The sequence below is a fragment of the Ammodytes marinus genome (genome assembly GCF_949987685.1).
Source record: "Ammodytes marinus genome assembly, chromosome: 2".
Lineage (NCBI taxonomy): Eukaryota > Metazoa > Chordata > Actinopteri > Uranoscopiformes > Ammodytidae > Ammodytes > Ammodytes marinus.
In genome coordinates this window covers 22,405,474-22,418,054 of record NC_137231.1, presented here as the reverse complement: position 1 = coordinate 22,418,054, position 12,581 = coordinate 22,405,474, and the positions used below count along the sequence as shown (strand labels likewise).

The 12,581-nt window shown below is 42.0% G+C and overlaps 1 protein-coding gene across 2 annotated transcripts in view; it reads right to left on the bottom strand.

Moving 5' to 3' along the window:
- The window catches only part of ipo11 (importin 11), a 163,918-nt gene that overhangs the window by 41,161 nt on the left and 110,176 nt on the right, over nucleotides 1–12,581 (bottom strand). For both annotated transcript variants that reach the window (XM_080048154.1, XM_080048155.1), the window contains exons 23-26: nucleotides 11,789–11,868; nucleotides 11,620–11,700; nucleotides 10,399–10,494; nucleotides 9,900–10,013 (exon numbers count right to left, since the gene is read on the bottom strand). In XM_080048154.1, coding sequence (XP_079904280.1) covers nucleotides 9,900–10,013; nucleotides 10,399–10,494; nucleotides 11,620–11,700; nucleotides 11,789–11,868 — 371 coding nt within the window. The remainder of the gene's footprint in view (nucleotides 1–9,899; nucleotides 10,014–10,398; nucleotides 10,495–11,619; nucleotides 11,701–11,788; nucleotides 11,869–12,581) is intronic.

Below are 12,581 nucleotides of genomic sequence, written 5' to 3'. Positions count from 1 at the left end.
TAGTGATATGTTTGCATGACTTAATAATCTGTGGCCACAATTTATTAAATTGTGGGAACAAGATAATTAATTTGTGGCCACAATTTAACAAATTGTGGGAACGAGATAATTATTTTGTGGCCACAGTTTAATAATTTGTGGGAACGAGATACTTATGTTGTGGCCACGAATTAACAATTATAAAAGGAGTGTGTACTGTGGTGGCGGATTTTGCATATGATGTATGTCTGGACTCAAATGTTAGAATGCTTATTAATGAAATAGGAAACATTTGCTACAGGCCTGTATAAACATACATTGACTGTGTTTTAGTGTAAACTGACTAACTGAAATGTAGTTTCAACCATCCCCCTCAATCTCCCGAGTGGAGCCAGCCTGACTATACATTTGAAAGGTGACAATGATCCTGGAGACAGCCTCCTGCTGTTCTGGGGCAGCCTGCCCCACCCACGATTATAATATGAATGTATATCTCAAGCCCTGTCTGTCTCCCAAACCTGTCTTCCCCTCCTTCCCCTCACCCAGCCTACCTGTCTGTCTCTCGATTACCTGTCCTTAAATAGTCCATGATTTTGAGTGAACTTTGTCACTCTTTGCTGCACGTTACATGTGTTGGAACTAGTGACCTCTCCGCGGAGAATTCTTGCTATTCTTGATTGAAAATAAACCTGATGCTATACACTATATCACCGTTTGCTTGACTTTTCTTACCACAGTAATTGGCGAGTTAATTCCAGGAAGGAGAACACCGGCAGAGGGTCCACGGGACCGGACAACAGCAAGCCCTTCCATTTCGGGACAGAGAGGACCTCTGTTGGCCGTCCCGTGGGGAAACTCTGTCATCTCCTCCGAATCGGTATGTGAGAATATGTTTTGTTTTAAAGCAACAACAATTGGGTTAAAGGATTACTTCTAAGGACATCTCTGTAGGAATTTTTACACTACAGTCGGAGCGAAACTCTCCCGTTTAAATTTACTTGGAAGTGAGCATGAACTTTAATTAACCATTAATGTAATAAAGCTAGAACGCCAAAGTGAACAGCCACGAGTTAGCTTCGGCCCGGGTGCTTTGTGACTGTTAATGCATCTGAATGGCCTTCCGCCAAGCACCGGACTGGAATTGACGAATTAGTCTTATTTGTTCAAGTTGAACTGAGCAGGTTGAGAGGAAGGTTTTAGGTAGTTTAGTAATTGGTAATGTTACTTGTTCGGTTGACGGACCGGGACAAGCAGCTGGACAGTGCTTTCATTTGTACTAATTTTCTTTTCTCCAGCAGGTTTTAACTCCTTTAAAACTTTTCCCTTCTTGTGAACATAGCATAAGGGCAGAGTTGGCCCTCTATTTTGGTTGTTTTGTTGACAGTGGAGAGTTCTGTGTTTTACAAAAAAAAAAAAAAAAAAAAAAGAGAGAGAGAGAGATTTTAGTTTTCTTGGAAAGCCTGAATTATTAAACAGGTCCTTCTGGGAGATTAAACTAGAATTGTTAACCCTTTTACAGACCAAGATATTTGTGTTGGTGGGGCTTGTTTTCGATCAAATAGCAAGAATTTTGAAATTTCATAAGTGTTTTATTGTTTGTCTTTGTTTTTTTGTATTGTCTTGTTGTTCTTTCATTCTGTTTTGCTTTGTGATTAACTAGCCAGGGCGCCACAAGGGAAAGGTAAGAAAACTTGTGTTGTGCTCCTATTCCTGTGTTTTCCCTTACAATGGGGAAGATTTTTAGCAAACGGGCTGATTTAGTCAATCCAAATTCGCCTTGTATACAATATAGTGATTGTACTACCCTTTCCGACACAAACAATCTCGATTCCAACGCGCTCTACAGTACAGGGTTAACCGACTTGGCCCAGCTTTGCATTTCTGCTTCTCCGCCCAAAGTTGACTTGGTGAAAATCTCTCTATGTAAACAAACCGGTAACGAGACTACAGCCTCTTATCTTGCTCGTCTAACTATAGTCCATAAGGACTTCTGTGGCCTTCCCACCCCAGATAATCTGAACGAAGGACCCGTTACAGCTTTCGAAGCCCACTTACGTTACGCTTACTTTAACGGTATGCATAAGGAAAACGCTGATTTGATTAAACATTTGTGTGTTTCTTGGGCTTCTGCCAAGCTTCAGTTGATCGAGGTGTACGCAGCCCACGTGGAGTTACTTCTGGAAAAGCAGGTAACAGAGACGTTGGAGGCGAGAGCATCTGAGCTTCACCAGGCTATCCTCGCGATTGCGATGTCTCAGGGCACGCAGAACGAGAGTGGGCGGGAACAAAATGGCCGCTTCAGACAAAATAAGAACTACAATTCGAACAACTACAAATCTCGTAATAACAAAGTTGTCCGCGATACTTGTTTCCATTGTAAGAAATCCGGGCACTGGAAGCGCGATTGCCCCATCCGTGGTGGTGACAATTGACTAGCGAAGGCTCCACAGGACGCTTCGAACCATTTACTTTTAGCATTCAGGCCTGTAGCCTTAGGATATTGAGGCATCATATGTCTTTTAGCTACCATTTAATTCCCTGTTCAGATGGCCTTGCCATTAACTTTGTCTAAAGCTAGCTGCCTATCTGTTTTAAATTCCTTTTTGAGTTTGGAGTTGTCCTGTTGAAGGGAACATTGTGCAAAGTCATTTTCTGTGGCTGAACTAGCCACACGCAAAAACAGGAGCCGGCCTTCGGGGCTGGTTGACGTGTTTTCACTTGATTTTGCTAGTGTGTGATTTCTTTCAGAGGCTTTTCCTGTGGGCTCTTTTGGCTCCATGTTCATTTCCGCTGCTCTCTCCAGCAGAGGAGCAGCGTCAAACACTCTTCCAGTTGGTAAGCGACGATTCCCTAGGTCACTGTTGTGAATGTCTGCTCTTCTATCTAGCCTAGCTTATGGATATGCCTCAGTCGAATGTAGGCTTTCAGGTTCGCTATTTTACCAATTTACTTTTAAACACTTTTGGGCCAACCAAGGTGCCCATTCTTACCTTCTGCTTAGAGTATTTCTCTTGTTATTATTCGTCTGCTATGGCCCACTTCCAAGGTGTGGTATCCTCCCTGTGTTTTGCTTAGTTCAACCATCTCATCATTTGCATCTTCCTTTTGTCTAATCCTCCGTCCTGACCATGGCCTTTTGTCTTGTGTTCACCATGTGTAAATTACTGGGATTGACTGTGTTTTCCCCCAATGTTTTCCTGACTTTGGGGACTTTTGCTAAACTTGCCTGATTTAATGCTGTTTTCTTCCCATCTCTAAAATAATTTGTTCTGTCTGTTTTTTCAGTCTCCCTTCAGCACGACAGGGACACTGCCACCTAAGTTGACTCTGTTAACAAATGCCTTTGTCTACACCTCCTGTGTTTACATGAATCCTCTGTAGCAAAAAGGGCTACTCTCATTTTTGCAGTCATGGCTGGACTAGCCTGTCTCCATGTACTTGTCACTTTTGCCTTGTTTCTAGCATTAATCTTGTTTACTACATGCCTCCTTTTAGAAAGAGGACTAGCCCATCTGTTTTTAGAAAATACTTGTCCTGGTTCAAGCCAAACTCCCTCATTTACATCTCTTTAAACCACAGATAAACATGCACAGCCACTCTTAAAGAAGCTGTATTGTTTTCTTGATTGCTCATTTCTTTTAGATCCCCCTTTTGTAGGCCCAGCCAACATGCCCATTTTACTTCTCAATAGCACAGAAAACCCATGTTTTTACATTTATGTAAGTATCTCCCCCTTGTTTCACTATAGCCTTGCACCACTGTCGCTGTGACAATCACTTTTGCTGATAGCCCACTCACCGTTTTGATCGGCCATCAATGCCTTTGAAACATGCAATGCTAAACAGTTTTCACCTTTCAGACATTTATTTTCCGTTATAAATGAAACGTTTTTGGCTGCTTGCACTAACTTTTCCTCCGGCAGGTTTGCTATTCCATTCTTTCTCCTTTGAACCCTCGTGTTCATGCAACTTGGCAATTTGTTAGGCTCTACATTTAGGTTGGTTTAGCCTGTTTGACTGTGGGCTGTTTTATCTTTGCAACACAGAGTAGGAGAGATGGTGTATAGTGCTCTGTGGTTCTGTCCCAGAGCAAGCGATAGAGATTGCCCTTGCCCACTGATAGCCCACTTACTGTATAGCCAATTCCCTCATAGTTTTTACTTTGTGTGCTTCACAGCACATGTGAGACAGTGAGAGGGTTGTTGTTGTTATAGTTTTGGTTGAGTTTGAGGGGTGTTTTATGTGTGAGGGTACAGAGTTCTGATCTCTGGCTTTGCCAAAAATCAGTCAGTTGGCTTGTTTTTTTCTTTCCTTTTCTCTCTCTGTGTTTTGTGTGGAATCTCTGGCGTCTGTCTGACCATTAGCCAAATTGGTCACCTTGCTGCCGGCATTTTTGAATGCTTGATTTTTGTATGTTTGTGTTTTTGTTGTTGTTTGGATTAACTCTGTACACTTGGGTGTGTATTTCAGTTTTCCTGTTGCGCGCAGCGATCGTTTAAGCTTTGCTTAAACTTGTTCCAGCATTTTCTTTATGCTTGACTTTTGTTGTTGTTTGGATTAACTCTGTACACTTGGGTGTGTATTTCAGTTTTCCTGTTGCGCGCAGCGATCGTTTAAGCTTTGCTTAAACTTGTTCCAGCATTTTCTTTATGCTTGACTTTTGTTGTTGTTTGGATTAACTCTGTACACTTGGGTGTGCATTTCAGTTGATTTATTGCGTGCAGCGATCGTTTAAGTTTTACTTAAACTTGTTTCTTGTTTTGCTACTAACTTCATCTTTGCTTCCCGACTCTTGTAGGTGCTGATTATTTCCCTGGAAATATGCTCATCTCATGCTATTCCCATACCTGTTTTCTTTTATGTTTCTTTGTACTGTTTCTCGCATTCTGTGGTTTTCCTAAAACCTAACACAACTCATTTTAACACAACTAACTTTGCAATTTGTTTTGTTTTATTTGCTGCACATTATCAACACTTTGCTGCAAACTTGTTGATGTTTCACCACAGTTTACATTGTGGGCTTTGCAGGTCTTTTTGGTAAGTAGTATGGTTACGTTTTGCTTGATGACTGCATCCAAAAGGTAAGATCACTTTGTTTATTTGACAAGTCAACATTGTTGTTATTTATGGCTTTGACTTTCTGCTATAAATGTTATCTTCTTTCCCTTTTAAGCTGATTTAGTGGGCTTTTCTCAATTTGCCATGTTGATACCTCATGTCGCTGTCTCTTTGATTATATTTGAACAATATTCTTCTCTCCTCTATGCGTCACAGTGTATGCAGCAGTGTTTCCCCCTGTCCTGACTTGAAAGGCGCCTCCGCTGTCCCTTCCAGACCTGGAGCTTTGGTGGATGTCTCTGCTTCACGGCATCTGGCCTCAGCGCAAGGCCAAGTTGGCTTCACGGTGATTTCTGCATCCAACACACACATTAGTGACAACCCTTTGATGCTACTTGCTCCTACCCTAAGTAGTTGCAGGGCGCATATGTGATACCTTTACAAACTGTTTCTTTTTGGCTGCCATAGCGGCTATGACTGCCGTTAAACAAAATACTTGAGTTTTCCCACAAACAACTTTTCTAAGCACGCCTGCTGTCAACTGTCCCTGTCACGGTCACTCCCCTGTCTTCTCTTTCTGCTCTCCACAGACTGGTGAAGGATGCACTACCACGACCAGCCACCACCCGAGGATCGGTTTGTGGTCTAGGCTCCCAGACGAAGGTTCTGACTAGGCAAGCGATGGACGGGACCCTTTCAACTCCTCCTCTCCTCCATGACGGCCGTGAAGGTTGCAGAACGGACCACCTGGATCCATGCCAGTCACAGCGAACGGATCGAGAGGCACCTACAGGACTACAGCCCATCAGCTGGACCAGCACCAGCCACGACGAAGAAGAGGACGGCCAAACCACCTCGCTCCATGGAGAGCCAGACGACGCCCTACCGCGCTTTGGGCTTTAGTCTTGATGTGTCTGGCCTGCGTCCCCCCCCCCCCCCCCCAGATGTGAAACACCGCTTTCCTATTGTCTGTCTCCAGGACCCTCATCGCCGTCGAGGGTGCACAGTGTGCGCCCTCCATGCTTTCAGACCTGATGGAAAATGTCTGCCTTTCTGCTACCCTTGGGGCTCTTTGAACTTTACAGGCATTCTAGGACTATTTTGCCTTATCGTTTTTGGTTTCAGCTTTTCATTGTTTCTTTGGCCTTAAACTTTTGTTTTGTTTTTTTGTTTCTTTGGTTTAATGTTTTTCCTCTTTGGAATTCGATTTGAGGTTTTTTCACATTAAACTCGCTTCTTGATATTTTGGCCTTCTCCTTTGATTATTGGCCTGTCCTGGGTTTATATTTTTTCCTTACGAGGTTTTTATTATTCCCTGTTATTCCTTTTGCCTTACCTTTTGACTGTTTTGGGGTTTATTTTTTTCTCCCCTAGTGTATATTTTGCCTTACTGTGGTTTGCTATCTTTTATGTTATCATAATATGATAAAAAGAGAGAAGTGTGGTGGCGGATTTTGCATATGATGTATGTCTGGACTCAAATGTTAGAATGCTTATTAATGAAATAGGAAACATTTGCTACAGGCCTGTATAAACATACATTGACTGTGTTTTAGTGTAAACTGACTAACTGAAATGTAGTTTCAACCATCCCCCTCAATCTCCCGAGTGGAGCCAGCCTGACTATACATTTGAAAGGTGACAATGATCCTGCAGACAGCCTCCTGCTGTTCTGGGGCAGCCTGCCCCACCCACGATTATAATATGAATGTATATCTCAAGCCCTGTCTGTCTCCCAAACCTGTCTTCCCCTCCTTCCCCTCACCCAGCCTACCTGTCTGTCTCTCGATTACCTGTCCTTAAATAGTCCATGATTTTGAGTGAACTTTGTCACTCTTTGCTGCACGTTACATGTGTTGGAACTAGTGACCTCTCCGCGGAGAATTCTTGCTATTCTTGATTGAAAATAAACCTGATGCTATACACTATATCACCGTTTGCTTGACTTTTCTTACCACAGTACCGTGTTGTCTATCGTTGCAGCAGGGTTCTCAAACTTTTTTTGTCATTCCCCACTTTGGGTATGGGGATATTTTGGAGCCCCACCGTTCCCCGTTTGCCTCGACAAAATAGTAACAAAATAGGTCAGGCTTAAAAGTTTAAAATGTATTGAAATAAAATCAAGTAATACAATTCAAAAATAGAGAAAATATAAGCATATGTGTCATCACTTTTCTATTATTTTGTTGAAAACTTGAAAAGATGATCAGAGCTCAAGATAGGACGTTAAACAGGTCATAATTCCATATTTACTATTTATTTTATATTGCTGAAAAAACAAGTTTTTCACCAAAACTATATTATTCAAGATTCTCGCCAAAACTTTTTTTTTGTGCTACATTTGAACACATCATGATGACCTTTTATAGACATTTGCCTAATATTACCGAGCCAACCTGAACACAACACATTTGACACCGTTAGCAACTTTGTTAAGCTAACTTGTTCTTTATCCCGACGATTTTAACATGGATTTGAAAACTGGATTACTATTTTTAACTGACGGGACTTTCTCCACCGTCCGGTTGTGTGATTACTGCCGCTGCTTTGAATGACTGATGCGCACGGTGCCGACTCCGATCCTGTCTCCACACCGTCTGCAGCAGCAACAGCTGACGGACTTTTTTTTTTTTTTTAACTAGACTGAGACTGACTTGGAGGAAAGCAAGACAGTTGAAGGTAGGCCTACAACACTTGTATATGCAGTCTATGAAGAAAAGAGCCGAATCTCCGCTCTGAACTCAAAGACGCGCTTCAACACCTTGCCTCATTGTGAGCCCAGCTGTATGATCAGTGGTGTGTGTGTGTGTGTGTGTGTGTGTGTGTGTGTGTGTGTGTGTGTGTGATCAGCTCCTATCTCCTCACAGAGTGTGGAGAACAGTCACGCTTTCATCGGTCGGGTTTTGATGAAATTGACCCCAATCACAACCTCTGTCAAAACTTTGTTTAGATCGGTGAATCTAAACAAAGTGTGTCCATTACGCATCTCGCGTCACACTCTTTATTAGTGATTGCGCCTGGCCCGCGCACTGAGCCATTGATTTCGGCGTCTGTTCTATCCACGTTATTAAGGTTTGTACATGTTAATTGAAGAAGGGAAATAGCAGGGACTCTCCTCCACTCCTCCAACTCACGCTGGGAACCGGGGAAAATATTTATTAAATAAAAAAAAACTATGTGCCACGGATCTGGACATATTTTCCTCCAGTTCGTTGCGCCCCACCTGTCATGTCTCTATTCCCCACCGGTGGGGCGCGCCCCACACTTTGAGAACCACTGGGTTAGACCATGTCGGCTATGGACAAGATAGAAGTAATATCGTTCTATTTTAACCTCGGAATGATTTACAATGGCGTTTAATGCCATTTTATTTCATGGCTAAATAATATGCTGATCTAACATAAAACCGCGCTGAAAAAGGTATGAAATGAGGCAGCCAGTAAGTAGGCTTCCTCTGCCTCACTGGAGGGGGCATATGCGTGAGCCAACAGGGTTTACAGGATACTTGACAGAACACAATCATTTATTTGGAGAGATATGCCCAAAGTTACTATTTTACAACCTCGTTGATGACCAACGAGCGCGCATGCATCCAGTGCAGGCGGAAGTACACACACTACGCTTCGATTTCACCCCATTCACCCAAGGCTGACTTAAAAGTAGGCTACATGTTTTTCTAAATGTTGGTCATCAACAAGGTTGCAAAGTAGCAACTTCGGGCATATCTCTCAAAATAAATGTTTTTATTCTTCCTACGTGTTGACGATCTTTATTCAGTCATTTCGCCGCGGCCGAACTGACAGTTGTCTACTGAACCAGCTGATCGTATTTTTAATTCAAATTTCGGTTGCAACATCTGCCTTTCATTACCCTACACAAATAAAGCCAGCTCAACTAAGTAGGATACAGGTTGTGAAGGTAACAGAAGTAGGCTATCCTATAAACACTGTTGGCTCACGCATACGCCCTCTTCAGTGAGGCAGAGGAAGCCTACTTATTTTTATGTTAGATCAGCATATTATTTAGTAATGAAATAAAATGCCATTAAATATCATTGTAAATCATTCCGAGGTTAAAATAGAACGATATTTCTTCTATCTTGTCCATAGCCGACATGGTCTAAACCCTGCTGCAACGATAGACAACACAGTACACACTCCTTTTATAATTGTTAATTTGTGGCCACAACATAAGTATCTCGTTCCCACAATTTAATAAATTGTGGCCACAGATTATTAAGTCATGCAAACAGAACACTAAGTCGAGCAAACAGATTTTTTTTTTCACAAATGTCACCAGAGGGGCTCCGTAGGAAGGAGAGTTAATAGAAAGGAGAAAAATGAAGGATTGAGAATCCCGTTGTGTTATTGTGGGGTTGAGCGTGTCGTTCCCTATTTTTTAATATAAAGAAAGAAAGAGGAGACAAACATTGTTTAAGAATATGTGTCTACAGCGGTCAAAAAAGTCAGCACGACAGACCTTCTCTGCTGGTTCTGCTTCATTTACCTCTCTGCCTTGTCCTCTATCATCAAACAAAAAAGAACTTGACATGATTGAGAGACAACTTTGGAGACAGCTCCAGGACTTTCATCAATTTAATTTAGGGCCGTAATGTTGAAACAAATAAAAATAAATGTTGCTCTAGGTCAGAAAAAAAACAACTGCTGAGTCTTTCAGATTGAAGGGGGATGACTCTAAATGTTAGGGCTTGAGAATGTTAGCATTTGCAATGCATTGGCTCATTATGCTTGGCCTTGTCCAGAGTGATTCCCTTTAAACAGGCACTTTGCAGTCATGTCTCTCAGACATTCACAGAGAGTGTGCTGAGAAGACAGAAAATGAAGGGCAAACATGGAGTCTCACCTCTTGACTGCACTCAGAGGCCATTTGAGTGAGCAAGGAGGAGAAGAAACTGGAGTTCTGGAGCAGGACGCGGCCCATGATTCCTAGGTACGTGGACATCACCACGGGATATCTCTGCATAGCACACACACACACACACACACACACACACACACACACACACACACACACACACACACACACACACACACACACACACACACACACACACACACACACACACACACACACACACACACACACACACACACACACACACACACACACACACACACACAAAGCAAAGGTTGTTAAGCATGATAAGGGGAAAAAAGATAAGTTAACTGACAGCAGAAAGGCTGGAAAGGCAGCCTATGACCTTTAACTGAGCTGAATGATCAATAAATGCCACTATATCAGATGCACAATGGGTGAAAATGCACCACATAACATATCCTTCCATGTTGGTTGTGTTAGATAATCCCAGTCCAGATCTGTGAGAGTAAAAGGTAAAACTCACCTCGCCGTCCACAATACCCCTGAAGACCGCTGGCAGCAATGGCTGGAACATGTGGGCTCCCAGTATGGGGCTAACCTTTAGAGCTATCTCTACCACCTGCGGAGGGATAGGATGAGGCACATTACTCAAGAGAGGGCAGTAAGGAAGGTGGGCAAGGAGAGACAAAAAAAACAAACACAGAACTTGGAAGGGAACCAGAGAATGGGTAAAAAAGTATTGTGCAAAAAAAAGGACACAGCAAGGGTCAGATAAAGACAAAAAACTGAACAAAGTGATAAAGCAGGCTGGCTGTGTGTGTGTGGGTGTATGTATGTGTGTGTTTTATGGACTGTTTTGGAGCCCCTACAGTTGGATGTGGAGGGAAGGATGTTGCACAAGCTGCTCCACACATGCGCAGCCTACTTTACCTGTAAATCTAGGAATAAACCACGAGAATGAAAATTCATGTCTGCCCATCTTAACCCATTATTGTCACACTTTATGACACAACAATTACACATGCAGAGCACCTAGTGTGCTGGCTTAATGCCGATAGTGTTGAGTTAAAAATTAAATGAATTTCCCAGGAATAAAAACATTCTTAATGAACAAATATCATCTTAAAAGCTAGGTTTCACTTGGTATTATTATACTAAATTGAAAAGGCCCAAGAAAGGGACTGGATTGACATGGTGATCCTTTCAGATATATGATTGTAAATGGCATTTAAATGACAAGAGAAACCGACTATCTAACCTATGCAGAAGTATTGTATGGTCAACAGACACATTGCTTCCAAATCAACTATTATTTCGATGTTCACATTTGAAAAGGCAGCTGCCCAGATAGAGGTGAAGAGTGAGTGGGCTGTTTGAAGTACCTCTGGTAATACTTGTTAAATAATTTATTAGTAGTGTGAATATCAATGCTTCTGACCTGGTGTCAACTGACAACCAACACTGTGTGTCTGTGTATGTTTATTTGTGTGTATGTTTATTTGTGTGTCTGTCTGTCTGTCTGTCTGTCTGTCTGTCTGTGTGTGTGTGTGTGTGTGTGTGTGTGTGTGTAAACAGCATTGTATGCCACTTCTAGTGCTCTAGCTATTCACCAGGCGACACAGGCATGACAGACAAACACTGTGGTGGAACTTGAAGAGGGTAGATTACAAAAACAACCCTAAGAAATGAGATCTGAAGTGTTTCTGTTTATTCTGTGTGTGTGAGAGAGAAGGAGAGACCGTACCTTGAGCACTTGGACCTGTCCCTCATTCGTGATGTCTTTCAGCAGTTCACAGAAGGATCGACACAATGATTCTGCATAGTTCTGTGTGAAATAAATACATAAAAATTGAACCCAGGGTAGTTCCATGATAACGTGTGTGCATTTGTGTCGGTAAAAGTGTGTGTCTCACCTGCAGGAACTCTGTGGCAGATAAGTATAAGTAGGCATTAACGATCTGAAAACAGGTGCGTAGGTTCTCGGAGCTCAACTCTGAAACAGAACAGAATCATTTGTTACACTTTACCAAATCGAAGAAAATATATTAATTAATAAACAAATGCAGGCAGGGGGGGGCAGGCAGAAAGGGAGGACAAGGGCATGTGTTGCAGAATGATCCAGCTGAACACATTTAGACTGGAAAGATGGTTTTACTGGCTTTTTTACTGGGGAAGTACATGTTTCCATTTGGCAAATACTGTAGTGTTTACAGTGTTACTGTGCAGTTAAAGATTAAATACATTCAAATGAAGCAAGTGTGACTCATTTGTGTAAAAATTAAACATGAAATGTCCACGGAGAGGAGGTTTCTTTTACCAGGGACTGTATATCTATTGATCTTGGATATTATTGCAAAACAACTTTGAGAATGAGGCACCTGAAATCAATAAAATAATTCAATGAAAAAGTCAAGAAGAAAGGTGATGGATCCACTTTCGTTTACAAGGAAGAGACAATAAGCTTACTGGATATGTACAAATAGAATACAAAAGTTATTTCTTGGCCATGTAAAAGGTGCTTCTGTTGTATTATTAAAACATTCCTTTAAGCACATCTAGTTATGCTAAAAGGAATTTCAACAAAGCCCTTTCCATGATGCAACAAATTGACATTGCCGCAATAGCTGTACAAGCCTTCATAAAAAGTTCAAGTGGCTGGCAGATTTTTTTTCCACCAGCAGCGATGCAAGGTTGTGAGGATCTATT